Source organism: Artemia sp. Qi Xiang Cuo, chromosome 1, assembly GCF_049724085.1.
Source record: "Artemia sp. Qi Xiang Cuo chromosome 1, ASM4972408v1, whole genome shotgun sequence".
Lineage (NCBI taxonomy): Eukaryota > Metazoa > Arthropoda > Branchiopoda > Anostraca > Artemiidae > Artemia > Artemia sp. Qi Xiang Cuo.
In genome coordinates this window covers 8,070,487-8,087,206 of record NC_142794.1, presented here as the reverse complement: position 1 = coordinate 8,087,206, position 16,720 = coordinate 8,070,487, and the positions used below count along the sequence as shown (strand labels likewise).

At 34.6% G+C, this 16,720-nt stretch overlaps 1 protein-coding gene across 1 annotated transcript in view; it reads left to right on the top strand.

The window, feature by feature from the left end:
• Positions 1–278: 278 nt before the first annotated feature.
• The window catches only part of LOC148955977 (protein eva-1 homolog C-like), a 108,054-nt gene continuing 91,612 nt past the window's right edge, over positions 279–16,720 (top strand). Inside the window, exon 1 of the mRNA XM_089088713.1 lies at positions 279–469. Within this exon, the coding sequence (XP_088944839.1) occupies positions 364–469 (106 nt within the window). The 5' untranslated portion in view covers positions 279–363. The remainder of the gene's footprint in view (positions 470–16,720) is intronic.

Genomic DNA, 16,720 nt, shown 5'->3' with positions numbered 1-16,720 from the left:
AAAATACGAACAATTGATCACGGAATTTTTTTTCGATCACGGAATTTTTTTAATGCTTTGCAATTGAGCAAAAACAGTAATTGTAGCAAACAAATATGTAATGATCATTCTCAAGAGGGGAAAAAGCTTGATTTTGGGAGTTTTTGTACGTTTCCTAATATGTGGAAGTTTATACAATCTGCAGGGGGAAGTTCGCGCAGTTTCTCTCCATTTTTCAGCATCTCAGATCCGTCAGTCTATAGAATTTTGAAATAGTTCATCTCAGGACTTAGAGACAGTAAGGTGTATAAATCCGTGAAAGAAAAGTGGAATAAAGATTATTTTTTTGGATGGATCAGAAAGTATGATTATCATAATTGTGAAATGAGAAATCAGTTTAAGTGGAGCTTTTGCTTATATAATATTGTAAAAACTTTTTTGGTCTTGTTAATGTGCAACTGTAAAAGCATTTTGGCTACAGATAATTTAGGTGAGTAAGAATGGGTGATATTTTTTATTGGCCTACTTAACGAGCTTTAGTTCCAAATTTAACTTGAAAATTCTGTTAAAGTTACTTATAGGATACAGATCTGAGAGGAAAGATGAAATATACGATTCAATTCATGATTCAATGTTCTTTTCAGATTTTATAATTGCTGCCATCGCAATGGTGTCCCATTACCTATGATGGGGTCATATTCAGAATTTTGGCTTGGGGGGGGACTCTTTGATAAATTTTTACAAAATCATATTATTGAGTTACGAATAAAGTGAATATACTACTCGATGACTTTTTTTATGCTCTTTACGAATATAATAATTATTTTTGTCGGAAATGAATTTTAACCCCCACCCCCATATATACCAATTCAGGGTATATATTTGTACATTAGGGGGGTGGGGGAAAGTTTACACTTACCTCTCATTTACACCAGAAATAAAATTTACCCCCACCCCGCTAATGTGCAAATATATAGGCTACCCTGAATTGGTATATACAGGGGTGGGGGCTAAAATTCATTTCCGACAAAAATGAGCATAAAAAAGGCATCGAGTGGTATATTCATTTTATTTGTAACTCAATAATATGATTTGGTAAAAATTTACCGACTCTTTATTGGGGAAGTAGACTTGGCGAAACTTTACCAAATCATATTATTGACTTCCGAATAAAGTAAATATACCTCTCGATGCCTTTTTTATGCTCATTTTTGTCAAAAATGAATTTTAGCCCCCACCCCTGTATATACCAATTCAGGGTATATATTTGCACATTAGGGGAATGCATGGAAAATATATACTTGAGGCCATATATTTGCACATTAGGTAGGAGAGTGGATGGTGGCAATGTAGAGTTAAGTACTATAAGGAATTGTGTAACTGAATATTTATGATTTTAAAAAATCCAAAATTTTACAGTGTTTTATTCTCACTAGCCCCGACTGTATACTGATATCAAAAAAATTATGTGAGATCGTTAGAGAAAATCCACGGTCGGTAAACCACATACAGTACTGTTCATACTAATTGCAACCCCGCTGAAGAAAAGTTCTTTTGGTAAGTAGCCTATACGGAAAATATTTCGGTGTCCATATTATTGACTTACAAATAAAGTGAACATACCACTCGATGCCTTTTTTATGTTCTTTCCAAATATAATAAACATTTTTGTCGGAAATGAATTTTATCCCCACCCCTATATATACTAATTCCGGATATATATTTGTAAATTAGAGGGGTGGGGTAAAGTTTATTTCTGATGCAAATAAGAGGTAAGTTTAAAATTTACCCCCCCCTAATGTGCAAATGATACTGGGTAAGAATCCGGTAAGCGCGCGATAAGTAAAGTTTCGTTAATGCTAATGAAATAAAACAAAATAGGATGAAAATATAATAGTTTTTGGACAAATTTCGGCTATATATTTGCACATTAGGGCTGGGGGGGGGGGGGTAAAGCATAGCATATATTAAAATACGTAAACTAACCTAACCGAGGTACCTTTTTCCCGCTAAACCCCAAAAACTAAAGTTTAAATATAGTTCCCAGAGGGAGAAACCTCTTTTTACACTGCGTCAGATGTCAGATATACAATTACCGGGTAATGGATATCTGAGCTTTGATTTTCTTCAATACAATTGTCGCGCGCTTACCGCATTCTTAACCAGTATCGTGCAAATATCTACTTAAAACATTGGTATATATAGGGGTGGGGGTAAAATTCAGTTGTGGCAAAAGTGACTATTATATTTGGAAAGAGCATAAAAAAAGACATCGAGTGGTGTGTTCACTTTATTCGTAAGTCAATAATATGGACAGCGAATATTCACCGTTAAACGTTAAGCAACTCCGAAAATCGGTTTCAGGAATAAAGAAATATAAAGAAAATCTCATATTAAGAGAAGAACGGGTATATTGTCCGGTTAAACTGTTTAACTACGTCTAAGCATCCCACCGTGTCTTTACTCCATTATTATCAGTAGCTACTCGTACAATGTGCTATTGTTTTGACAAAATTCTTACTGTTTTGTTTTTTTGCTCAATCCTATAAAAGTTTTACACTCTTGCCCTCATTTTCCCTATTTAGGTTTCTATTTGATTTTCCGCCGACGGCGGAAAATTTCTCCGCTTTCGGCGGAAAAGTCAAAATCGTAAACGATTTTGACGGTAGGTGGTATTGACAATACGCGACAAAAAAAAGGAGAATTTTGAACCTGATAATAACTAATTAAACACAATAAAATCTCAGAGCACTTTTACGATTAAGTTGGAAAATAGTTGCTTTAAAAATATGATGAACTAATTCAACTCTCCCCCTCCGTACTTTGCACATACATGTATAACTGGAAAATTTTCAATTTTCAAATTTTGCCCATTTTAAGTGAAAACAGAATCGAAGGCAAAAATTTGGTTACCTTAGCTGTAAATATATGTAAAATTATAATTTTTTTTCAAAATAGATAGTTTAGATGAACAATGAGGTTGACAATGGCAAGGCTGTATGCAGGGATGTTACCTTGTGGTCCACCCCCCCCCCCTGCCAGAAGAAATTGTTCTTAAAAATGTAACAAAAATACATGTGAAAAAAATTTTCCGTGTTTTTTAAAGTTTTTTTTTGTGGCCCTCCACCCCCTCCCCCTCCGAACAAAAATCCCAGACACATTCTTGGATAATGGTTAATCTCTTTGAATCGGTCTAACCGGGTCTAGTGCGAAATTAAACTTATCTAATATGCATAAATATGTTGTATTTACAAAAAAACAAAAAAACAACAACAAAAGGTAATGAAAGGTACCCTTTCCCACTCTGGAGGTCCCCCTCCCCTTTCTCCTTTATATACATAATTAGAACCACTTAGTTTAGAACCACGTTGTGTACTGATCATTCTTAAGTTGTTTTACAACATATAGTAAAATGACATAGAACAAAAATGACACAAAAGGAAAGCAAAAATCCAATAAGTCGAAAATGAAATATCCTAAGACTATTTGTTCGACATTATCTTCCGTGGGGGAAAAAAAGCAAAGCATAAAATAGAAAAATGAACGTGCGTTCGCATTCAGACATCTCTGAAGGGGCACTGACTTTCTGTCACCTGGTGTATATCTCATTAAGTCACGCGTGACACAGTTCTACCATGCATGGCGTAGTGTCTGCCACGCTCAGCCCATTTTTAACACGCTTGGTGCACACCACCTGATGTACGTGATTTCTGAAAGTTGGTGCCCCTTCGACCATCTTGAAACGGTTATAGGCGTTTACCCCTCCGGCGATTTACCCCCCCCCCCGGAAATACCCCCGGAAAACACCCCCCCCTCGTAAAATATCCCCCTCGGAAAATACCCCCCCCTGGAACATACCCTCCCCCGGTGGGAATTAAGGCTTTCCAAATTTGAGAATTTTATTTGAGTTTTATAGTTTTTATTTCCGTAGGGGGAACGAATTTCGGTACTAAAATTCAAGAACACAGCAGTTTTTTCGTTAGTTTTTTTGTCACTTTAGAGATAAATTTGGGCTATTGATTTGCATATTAGGAGGAGGGGGTAAAGTATAGCGGGTCTGCATGCAAAATGTGTTTGGTACAATTATTTCGCATATTAGATAGATAGATAGAGAAGTGTATTTTAAAGCCAAACTATACGGCCATGAACATAATAAAATAACATAAATGAAAGGGACAAACAACATAAACTTTGATCAGCGATCATCATAAAACACTTAAATGAAACACTACATTAACCTAATAATAGTACTTAATACTTGGAAAATCTGTGATTGAAAAAAAAAACACTTAACATTTGGAAAAAACATTTAAATGAAACATTAAATTTACTTTTACTTTATACTGGGATTTTTTTTTTTTTTTTTTACTTTTTTTTTCTTTTTTTTTAGTTCACAAAATTTCCAGATTTTGGTGACCATACCTAGAAGGAATTGTTTTCAGTTTTCAAACTGTCCACATATTTTGCAGAGCTATTGAAGACAGGCTTGAAAACACTGCTCTGGAGTTCTCGGCTATGCTGAATTTGATGGTAAAAAAACAATCTTGGGACTTTTCTCTTCCTTTTCCTAATTCCACAAATTTTCTCCGGTGGATAAGTTATTTTGAATTTAGTGAGTTTCATACAGTTGAAATCATTATAAGAAGCAAATTGTTTGGATCGATGTCTTATTATCAATTTTTTTCTCGAGTCCGAATAAACTAAAATTCACTATGCCCTTATACGCTGAAAACGAAAATCAAACAGTTCGTGGTAACGAGCTGTAAGTAAGGAGCGACCTGGCTCAATGGTAACCGAAACTCTAAAAAACGGAATTTTGATACCAATAGATACATCAAAATAATCAGATTTTAATTCTGATCTCAAATATATAAGTCTCATCAAGTTTAGTCATGCTGTTCAAAAGTTAAGCGCCTGAGAAAATTTGGCTGATTTTCGAAAAAGGGAGAAAGTCCCCTTAAAAGTTATAGAAACTTAATGAAAATCACCCCATCATATTCAGCGTATCAAAGAACCCTACTGCTGAGGTTTCAAGCTCCTATCTACAAAAATGTGGAATTTTCCATTTCTTGCCAGAAGTAAAATCACGGATGCGTGTATATATATATATTTTTTTTTTTTCCCCAGGGGTGATCGTATCGACCCAGTGGTTCTAGAATATCGTGGGAGTGCTCATTGGAACGGAAATTAATAGTTCTAGTGCCCTATTTAAGTGACCAAAAAATGGAGGGCAACTAGGCCCCCTCCCACGCTCATTTTTTTCCCAAAGTCATCTGATCAAAATTTTGAGATTGCTATTTTGTTCGGAATGGTCGAAAATATTATAATTATGTCTTTTAGGATGACTTAATCCCTCGAAGCCCCCAGGAGGAGGGCTGAAAGCTATGAACTTTATCCAATGTTAACATATAGTATTGGTTATTGGGACCCGGCTCAATGGTAACCAAAACTCTAGAAAACGGTATTTTGACACAAATAGATGCATCAAAAGAATTGGATGTTAATGCTGATTTCAAATATATAAGTTTCATCAAGTTTAATCCTACTCATCAAAAGTTACGTGCCTGAGAAAATTTGGCTGATTTTCGAAAAAAGGGGAAAGACCCCCTAAAAGTTATAGAACCTGAATGAAAATCACACCATCATATTCCGCGTATCAGAGAACCCTACTGTAGAGGTTTCAAGCTCCTATCTACAAAACTGTGGAATTTTGAATTTTTTGCCAGAAGAAAGATCACGGGTGCGTGTTTATTTTATTTTTTTTCCCCAGGGGTGATCATATCGACCCAGTGGTCCTAAAGTATCGTGGGACGGCTCATTGGAATAGAAATTAAAATTTCTAGTGGCCTTTTTAAGTGACCAAAAAAAATGGAAGTCATCACGGCCCCCTCCCACGCTCATTGTTTTCCCAAAGTCTGCTGATCAGAATTTTTAGATAGCCATTTTGCTCAGCATGTTCGAAAATATTGTAAGTGTGTCTTTTAAGATGACATAATCACCCGAAGTTCCCAGGAGGAGGGCTGAAAGTTATGAAGTTTACCCAATGTTAACATATAGTATTGGTTATTGAGAAGTATACAGTACAGACGTTTTCAGGGGAGATGTTTCCTGGTAGTGAGGGGGGGGGGTGACGTTCGCGGGGGGGGGGGGCTCAACCCCCCCCCCCCCCCTAAATCTCACGATTTTTTCATTTTCCCATAATTTTCTGATTTTTCTCACAGAATAATGGGTTTGAAGGATTTGTCCCCCCCCAAAAAAATTGGGCCCCCCCGAAACAAATTCCTGTGTACGTGCCTGGGATCGGGGGTTATTTAGGAGGATTTTGCCATGAAGGAAGTTTTCATGGGGAAAGGGAGATTGCTATGAAGAAGACGCCGGACTTCCCAGCATTATTTAAAAAAAGATCAGAAATTAAATATAAAAAACAAGTTTTTCAACTGCAACAGCAGCAACATCAAAACTTTAAACGAACAGAAAATATTACATATATGATTGGGTTCAGCCCCTAGTCAATGCCTCACTCTTTAAGCCAGAGATTTTTTAGTACTTTCATAAGAGCTATTTATTCTAATTAACGGCCTTTGTGATTAAGCGGTCATTTTTAAAGAATTGGAACAAAATTCGAACTTTCGCTTAAAGAGCAAGGTATTGAATAGGGGGTGAACCTCCTAATATACGTATTGAAAATATATTAATATAGAAGTTCGTTACGTAAGTTACGTATATTTACTACAAATAAAAACGTTCGTAAATAAAATTAAACAACTTTTTAGAAAGCCATTTAATCAAATAAAATTAAATTAATATGTAATTTGATCTTTAGTCGTTCAGACACAGTGAGCGAAGATCAATACCTATATTAATTCAAAAACGCTCAAAAATTAAATGAAAAAAAAAAAGATTTTTTATAACTGAAAGTAAGGAGCGACATTAAAAGTTAAAACGAACAGAAATTATTACGTATATGAAAGGGGATGTCCCCTCCTCAACGCCTCGCTCTTTACGCTAAAGTTTGACTTTCTCACAACTCTATTTTTCTTAAAAAATAAAACACTTTAGCGTAAAGAGCGATGCGCTGAGGAGGGGACAGCCCCTTTCATATACGGAATAATTTCTGTTCGTCTTAAGTTTTAATGTCGCTCCTTACTTTCAGTTAAAGAAAACTTGTTTTTTTTATTTAATCAAAAATTAAAAGCGAGTTAGCTTAGCTATAAATATACTTGCAGTTGCAAGAAAAGTCTGGGGACGAATAACTTTGGGACATATTAATTTATAATAAAAGGGAAACTACAGTCAGCAGCTGAAAATAGTACATTCCCAGTTTGAAGAATGCATTGTTGGGAATGCATCCTGATTTCAAACAGGAAAAGTGAGACAAGGGAAAGATGCACGGGAAGGTTTTTTGAATTAAGATTAGGATATTGAAAGCCAAGGGAATGACAGTGGCAAGCATAGTTCTGAAATGTGGCAAGTTTGCCACATGGTTGTGGCAAATGTGGCATAGTTCAGTGGCAAGCTTGCTCCACAGTAATGACTTTTATTTACTTCAATCAATTGACCTGTTAAATTAAAACTCTGACAGAGTAAATTACTAGAAAACAGAGAAAAATATCATACTTGCTGTCCGAGGCTATAGCCTGGAATCTGTTTTGGGAGGTTTCCATCCTATTTTGGCTGGAGGGTGGGTCCAAAGGCACCTCTATATAATAATTACATTTAATAGGGGCTCTCAACCCACCATACTTCTTAAAACCTTCCCTCGACTACTTGAGTGGTAAAATGCTAAGAGTTTTGCATGTCAGGGAAGGACAGGTATGCCGATATGTTCCAGACTTTAAATAAAATACTTTTTAAAAGGAATTCTCTGCACTTAATTTTTTTCCTATCTCTAACTTGGCATGCCAAAATCCCCTCCCAATAAGGAATGCAGTCATAGCAAAATAATTAATATTTAAAAACAACAAAAATACATGGCTCAAATCTTTATTTTAAAGTTTTAAAATGATTTCAAGTCTCTGGCCTTCAAGTGTTTTGTTCTAAATTGCAGTTCATTTTCTAAAGTGAAGTAACTGGATTATATAATGCTTTTTCCTGTCTTATGGACTGTCGACACCCTTCGTATCAAGGGAAACAGTTTAATTAGCTTATAAAGTATCTTCTGAGAAATGCAAACTGAAAGATAAGTGGCCTATCATTCACTCTAATTCGCTGTTAATTCACTTTTCTCCTTCCTAGTTTTCATTATAAGATGGCAGCTAAGTTATCTTGGCTTTTTTGTAGATGAACACAGGCTGGGACGCCCTATCAAGAACTTTCAGTAGTTTTACGTTAAAAAATGGTAACTTTAAAACATTATTTTCATTTTAATTTGTACTTTCAATTTTTGTAACCCCACAGATTCATTACCTGAATAGGTATCAGATATTGTAGAAAAGGCTTTGCAAAGCGAAAGCAGGTAAATGGTCCCTTACTCCCTAGGCATCTAGCAAGAACAATCAAGGAGGCGCTAAAGAAGGTCAATAGTTTAAAATAAAGGTCACTAGCTATACTTCGGTAAAGAATTACAACTAGTTTTGCCGTGCTTGGTAGGCCTACACTTAAAGAAACATTTGCTGATGGCATCGAAAAATAACGCGCAAAGAGCTTGTTAAACACAAGCAGCCTTAAAAAACCTAAAGTTAAATGAAATTACCCTCCCCCTCCCTATAAGGACATGTAAGGTTACACTTGATGTTTGAAAAGGGGGAAAAACTTTCAAAAAGGCAAGTAATCTTAATGAAAATCCCATCACGAGACTCAGTATTTTAGAGATCCTTTTTATAGAGGTTTTAAGCTCATTACGAAGATGTGGGATTATATATTTTGTTTTCCCAGAAGAGAGATCGTGGATGCGTGTTTATTCATTTGCTTTTATTGTTTTTCTTTTTTTTTATCCTGAGGTGTGATCGTACCGAGTGATAGTCCTAAGAGATCAAGAGAGGACTCATTCAAACAGAAATTAAAAATTTTAGTGCCCGCATTAAGCGACCAAAAGATTCGGCCACACTTAAGTGGCGGTCTCCATGAGCCTCAAGGCACATATTGGAAGATGTGTGGAGGGTGGGGGGAGGAAGTAATCTTTTATCTCCACTCATTTAGAATAAGACTGAATATATATATATATATATATATATATATATATATATATATATATATATATATATATATATATATATATATATATATATATGAATATATATGAATATATATATATATATATATATATATATATATATATATATATATATATATATATATATATATATATATATATATATATATATATATATATATATATATATATATATATATATATATATATATATATATATATATATATATATATATATATATATATATATATATATTTATATATATATATATATATATATATATATATATATATATATATATATATATATATATATATATATATATATATATATATATATATATATATATGTATATATATTTATTTATTATGTACTCATAATTATAATTATATAGTATCATAAAATTATAAAACCCCTCCGGGAACTTTTTTGCCCTAATTCTTTATTATCACTGCTGGTTATGTAAGAGTGCCCCTCCCACAACCACAATCTTTTTCTATATAGTAATAATATTGCATTCACATCTCTATTGCAACAGAGGTGAAAAAGACGAGGCGAGTATCATGAGTTTCGCCTGGACATTTATTGGAGCGGGAGGGGCTCTTTACGCCAAAGTTTTTTATTGTTTAAAAAAAAAGAGTTGTGAGAATGGGTCAAACTTTAGAGTCAAGAGTGAGGCGTTGAGGAGGGGGCAGCCCCTTTCACGTACGGAATAATTTCTGTTCGTTTTAAGTTTTGATGTCGCTCCTTGATTTCAGTTAAAAAAAACTTGTTTTTTATTTAATTCTTGATCGTTTTTGAATTAATGAAGGTTTTGATTTTGGCTTACCATACATGAATAATTAGTACAAAATTTACGTATTAATTTTTCTTTTATTTGGTTAAATGACTTTCTCGAATGTTGTTCAGTTTTATTTACGAACGTTTTAATTAGTAATAAATATACGTAGCTTACGAATTAACTTACGTAACGAACCTCTACATTCATATATTTTTAAAACGTATATTAGGGGGCTCGCCCTCTGGTCAATAACTCGCTCTTTACGCTAGAGTTCGAGTTTTGTTCCAATTCTTTAAAAATGACCCCTTAATCACAAAGGCCGTTAATTAGAATAGATACCTCTTACGAAAGTACTAAAAAATCTTTGGCTTAAAAAGTGAGGTATTGAATAGGGAGTGAAACCAATAATATACGTAATAATTTCTGTTCGTTTTAAGTTTTCATGTCGCTCCTTACTTTCAGTTGAAAAACTGTTTTTTTATATTTAATTTCTGATCTTTTTTTAAATAATGCTGGGAAATCAGGCGCTCAGGAAATAACCCACTTATTCACATTTGTTGCAGCAAATCGTCCGCCTGTTATTCTTAATTGATTCTAACTGAGGGTTTTATGTGACTAAATAACTTGTTTTGATGAAAAGTTTATTATTCGAAAAACCATCATAAACCGAGTCAATATAAAGGTATTAGACATAGCATATGTCTGTTCCTCCATGGAAAGATACTCTCACATAACTCCCGACCCACTCCCCCCCCCACTACCAGAAATCATCCTTCTGAAAACGTCTGTATACTTCCCAATAACCAATGCTATATGTATACATTGGGTGAAGTTCATAACTTTCAGCGCTCCTCCTGGGGACTTCGGGGGATTAAGTGATCCTAAAAGACATATTTATTATATTTTCGACCATGCTTAACAAAATGGCTATCTCAGAATTTTGATCAGGTGACTTTGGGAAAAAATGAGCATGGGAGGGGCCCTAGTTGCCCTCTATTTTTTTGGTCACTTAAAAAGGGCACTAGAACTTTTAATTTCCGTTCGAATGAGCCCTCCCACGATATTCTAGGACCACTGGGTTGATACGATCAATCTGAAAAAAAAGCAACAAAAAAACGAATAAACGCGCTTCCGTGATCTTTCTTCTGGCAAAATATACAAAATTCCACATTTTTACAGATAGGAGCTTGAAACCTCTACAGTAGGTCTCATTGATACGCTGAATTTGATGGCGTGATTTTCATTAAATTTCCATACTTTTTAGGTGTTTCCCCCTTTTTTCGAAAATCAGGCAAATTTTCTCAGCCACATACCTTTTGATGGGTAGGACCAAACTTGAAAGAAACTTATATATTTGAAATCAGCATTAAAATTTGATTCTTTTGATATATCTATTGGTAGAGTTTCGGTTACTATTGATCTGGGTCGCTCCTTACTTACAGTTCGTTACCACGAACTGTTTGAAAATATTTCTCCTTTCATGTTTATACGCAACGTCTAAACTATTTAACCATTCGAATAATGTGTTTCTAAAAATCAGAGAGCCTCTCATCAGAGAATATCAGAGAATCATATTCCAGAGGTTACTATGGCTTCAGCCACGCTCAGATCAAAAAGCCACCAAAATTTCTATCCGTATGAGAAGTAATGCCCCTCTCCGTCCACCCAAAATTCCATGTTAAAAATATTACTAAGAATAATAATAACAATATATTATAAGCCCAAAAACAGGCCATACATCACAGTATTCTTAAATACACTCCACCAGGAAAATAGCATAAGTATCAAGTTTCACTCATTTCATCTACATATTTACATAACTGCCTGATTGTCCTTTTTATAGTCGTTTTCAGGATCCCCGGGAACTCCAAGTTACCACCCTCAAGATACTTTCCCCTTAATAAAGAAAGCTGCTGGCACTCGGCGAGAATATGGGCCGCATCCCCAATATCTAGGTTACATCTGGGACAAGAGTAATCCAGATCTGCATCTGGGGCCATCCTTTTTCTTTCATGTAATCTTTTTCTATTTTTTTAGTGGCAGGCAATTCGCTCGGATCTGAAACCAAGTCCTTAATGTCTCCCCGGGTAATCCTAGTTTAAAATAATATTCAAATCCAAATATCTCTTTTACTTGGGAATAAAACTTTATTGTCTCAGATATTTTAACTGCCTGGGTCCACATTTGGACTTCCTGGTCTTTTATTCTTTCTATAATCATAGCTAAGATCCGCTCATCCTGATCTGAGGGTTCTAGTCCCTCATTTCAAATATAGGATAATCCTACTCCATCTAAAACATTTTTTATTTGATACGGCCACTATCTTTTAAGTTTTGACCGTAGCATCTCCACATAAGATGCTTTTGCTTACCTATAAATCTATTGTTCATTGAAAATTTAGCCTAAATATTCAAATTTTCTCAAAATATCTACAGTCTAAAATTCTAATTTTTAGGCTGAAAAATTGAAAAATCAGGACGCTAACAATCATTTTCCAAATTAAATACTTAAATTTTAAAAGCAAGAAACAGGGTTTATTGGGGACCGGTACTTGAATCATATCTTGGTTCGGCCTATGCATGATTTGATAAACGATTAGATATTAAATAAAAAAAAGTTTTTTCTGATGAAAGTAACATTATAACTTATAATGAACAGAAATTACTCCGTATGCGAGAGTATGTACTCTCTCTCCAACCCCTCACTCATTTTACTCAAGTTTGACTTCTTATTCCAATTCCTTAAGAACGAACAAGCACAAGTCGTTGAATTGGAATGAGACGTCAAACTAGAGCGTAAAGAGCTAGGAGAGACATCCGCCCTCGTATACAAAATAATTTATGTTCGTTATGGTTATTTTAGAAACCAAGACTTTATTTTGTAGCCCTTAAGTTTTTACTCTACTTACTTAAGTGAAGTTTACTTTACTTAAGTTTTACTTTATTTTGTTGCCCTTGTAGCCCTTTTTACTTAAGTGCGTTTTATTTTTTAGTGTCGAGACTATATTCTATGTATTTTGTTTGTTTAATTCCGTTTGAAATTCAGCGAGTTATCATTGTTCAAATTCTTTTTAAAATTTAACCTTTTCGAAATGTTAATTTTTTTTTCTGATAAGGGGGGCCTCCCCCTCCTCAATACCTCGCTCTTTACGCTAAAGTTCAAATATTGTCCCAATTCTTTAAGAATGACTAATGAATCACAAAGGCGGTTTAATTAGAATTAAAAGCTCTTTTAAAAGTCCCAAAAAAACCTTTAGCGTAAAGAGTGTGTTATTAAGGAGGGGGAGGGCCTCCTCATATCCGTAATGATTTCTGTTCGTTTTACGTTTTAATGTTGCTCCTTACTTTCAGTTGAAAAGCTTGTTTTTCATTTAATCTCTGATCGTTTTTCTAAATGATTCTGGGAAATATGGCTCATCCTCGTTGGAAAATTACCTTTTCCCAAGAAAAATTCCCCCATGAAAAGGTCCTCCCACGTACCCCCTCCCTTCACCAGAAGATTCCCCCCTAAAACGAATGTATACTTCCCAATAACCTATACTATATGTAAGCAATGGGCAAAGTTCATAACTAGCAGCCTTTCCCCCAGAGACAGTTGGGGGTTAAGTCCTCCTCAAAGAAATAGCTATTATATTTTTAGACTATGCTGAAAACAATGGCTCTCTCAAAATTTTGAGCGGGTGACTTTGGGGGAAAATGAGCGTAGGAGGAGGGCTAGTTGCCCTCCAGTCATTTTGGTTACTTAAAAAGGGCATTAGAACTTTTGGTTTCCGATAAAATAAGCCCTCTCTATATCATCTACGATTACTGGTTCGATGCGATCGCCCCTGGAAAAATAGTAATATAAAAACAAACAAACAAATAAACACGCATCCGTGATCTTTCTTCTGGCAAAAAATGCAAAACTTCAAATTCTTTAACATAGGTGTTTGAAACCTTTACATCAGGGTTCTCTGGTATGCTGAATCTGATGGGGTGATTTTCAAAAGGATCACTTGATGGTTTAAGGGTGTTTCCCCCTTTTTGAAAAATTGGGCAAATTTTCTCAGACTCGGAAATTTCAATGGGTACCAGTAAATTTGATGAGTCTTACATATTTTGAATAAGCATCAAAATTTGATTCTTTTGATACTTCTATTGTCATCAAGACTCTATATTTTGAGTTTCGGTTACTATTGAGCCGCATCGCTCTTACTTAATGTTCGTTACCATGAACTGTTTGGTAACAGCATAATTGCTGTGCGCCATACCGAATAATTATGCAGTGCATATCATTTAAGAACTTTACTGAGCATATCACTTATACATCATACTAAATTATTGTTAATAGCTAATAAGAGATATGTATAATAGCTTTTAAGCTTATAGATAACATTGGTATAGATAATATATAAATAGATATAATAGATGTAGATCATGCCATATAATATAGATATGCTTGTGATCAGTTCGTAATGTATTGTACGATTCTGCAATTCATGGATTGAATTTCTTATCCGGTTTGTTCAATGTGCAGACCTTAAATCCTAAAATGAATTGAGCGTATTCTTTAGTTTACAATAGGTGATACAGATGGCCATTAGAGATACAAACAAGTGAGTCGTAATCTGAGAAACAGACACACTCAACTGCTTCCATTCTTTCTTCACATGGCTAAATATTTACACGAGCGTGAATAAGTTGAGTATCTTAATGCCTGGCCTTTATGTTCTTTGGGATGGATAAACTCACTGTTGTAGGATAAAAATAAACCTGGCGATGAAAGAAAAATGAAATGCACAAGTCGCTGTACATTTGATATTGAATAGTGACTTTCATGTTACGTTCATTATTTTCTATGCTAAGTGGCTAACTAGCTAATAGGCTAAGTATGTCCTTTCGCACTTAATCTGGCCCATTTGCTCTGGAATCGTAGATACAAGCTCCGATGATGACCTTATACGATGAAAAAGGGGTTCAAATACCTTCTAGCAAAATTTCAAAGGATATAGGCTATTCAAAATTTATTAATTGTTCATCCAGAAATACCGTTTTTTACTACAATTAGTTAAAAAAACTTTTTCCACAAAATAAGTTTTTCAAAGAAAAGTAAAGAACTCCATTAAACAAAAAATGAGCAAAAATAAAATAAAATAATCTACGAAGCGTGAAACTACCGCAAATCAGCATCGATAAATAAAGGAAACCCAAAACGAACAGAAATTACAATAAATAACCGAGTGAATCTCAAAACGAGCAGAAATTAGCATAGGTTGGGCTCGAAACCCCTATGCCTTCCCAAGGCCAGAACATAATATGCACTTTACTGAAAAAAGATGTTCTTACTTTTGTAACTTTAATAAATCAAATAATATTAACATTTTGATTACTAAATATCAGTATGTGTATATTAAACTGACAATGCACATTCATTTGTATTACACAACAGTGATTCTTCATAATTGATATTTTTGGTGGAATATAATCCACAGATGAATAGGTCACTACGTCGTCTCTCTGTATGTGTGTCGTCTGTGTGTGTGTCGTCTCTGTGTGTGTGTCGTCTCTTTGTGTGTGTCGTCTCTGTGTGTTTGCTGTCTCTGTGTGTTAGTCGTCTCTGTGTGTTAGTCGTCTCTGTGTGTGTGCTGTCTCTGTGTTTGTGTTGTCTCTGTGTGTCTGTGTGCGTGTCGTCTCTCTGTGTGTGTCGTTTATGTGTGTGCGTTGTCTCTGTCTGTGTGTCGTCTCTGTGTGTTAGTCGTCTCTATGTTTGTGTCGTCTCTGTGTGTGTGTCGTCTCTATGTTTGTGTCGTCTCTGTGGTGTGCTGACTAGTGACAAGAAGCATTCTAGGGTGGAACAAAAAAGTCAGTAGGAATTACAACTGCTTTTTCTTTTCTTTTTTGGCTTTCAAAACATTTGAGCCAGAAATTTTATTGTTTAAAACAAATAAAACTATAATAATAGCAATTAATAACAATAAAAATCATAATAGTAATACTCATTATGATACTCAATAAATGTCATTATTGATAGTATTAAGATTAATAACATGAAGCAATAAAAGCCGTAAATGGTTTTCGACTCAATGGACAAGCTCAGCTTCTTGTGTGGATTTTTTGTTATTTTGTAGAATGGACTTGAATAAACGATTTCAAGGCAACATTCTTATCTCATTATCAGGGCCGGATTTAAGGCTTTGACACTTTTTTGTCCAAGCGTTTTCGGAGACAGTTTTCGGAGACAACGTTTTCGGAGACAACGGGAAACATTCAACAAAATTCTTAAGCCAAAGTTCCTTGGAAAACATGAACACAAAAAGGGTACTGGGATTTAGTTAAGAAAAAGGTTATTGTGAAGTTATATTTTCTTTTGAGGTAAAGGGTGTCATTTAGGGCAAAAGAACCATCGGTTCATGATTTTGTGTAATAGTCTTTTTTTTCTTTTTTTTCAAACAGATCGTGGTCACGAACTGTAAGTAAGTAGCGACCCGGCTCAATAGTATCCGAAACTCTAAAAAAGAAATTTTGATACCAATAGATACATAAAAAGAATCAGATTTTTATGCTGATTTAAAATATATAAGTTTTAACAAGTTTAGTCTTGCCCAGATATAATTACCTTAAACAGACAGAACCAAACAGCTCGTGGTAACGAACTGTAAGTAAGGAGCGACCCGGTTCAATAGTAACCGAAACGCTAAAAAACTGAATTTTGGTACCACTAGATATATCAAAAGAATCTTATTTTATGCTGATTTTAAATATATAAGTTTTATTAAGTTTAGTCCTACCCATCAAAATTTACGTGCCTGAGAAAATTTGCCTTATTTTTG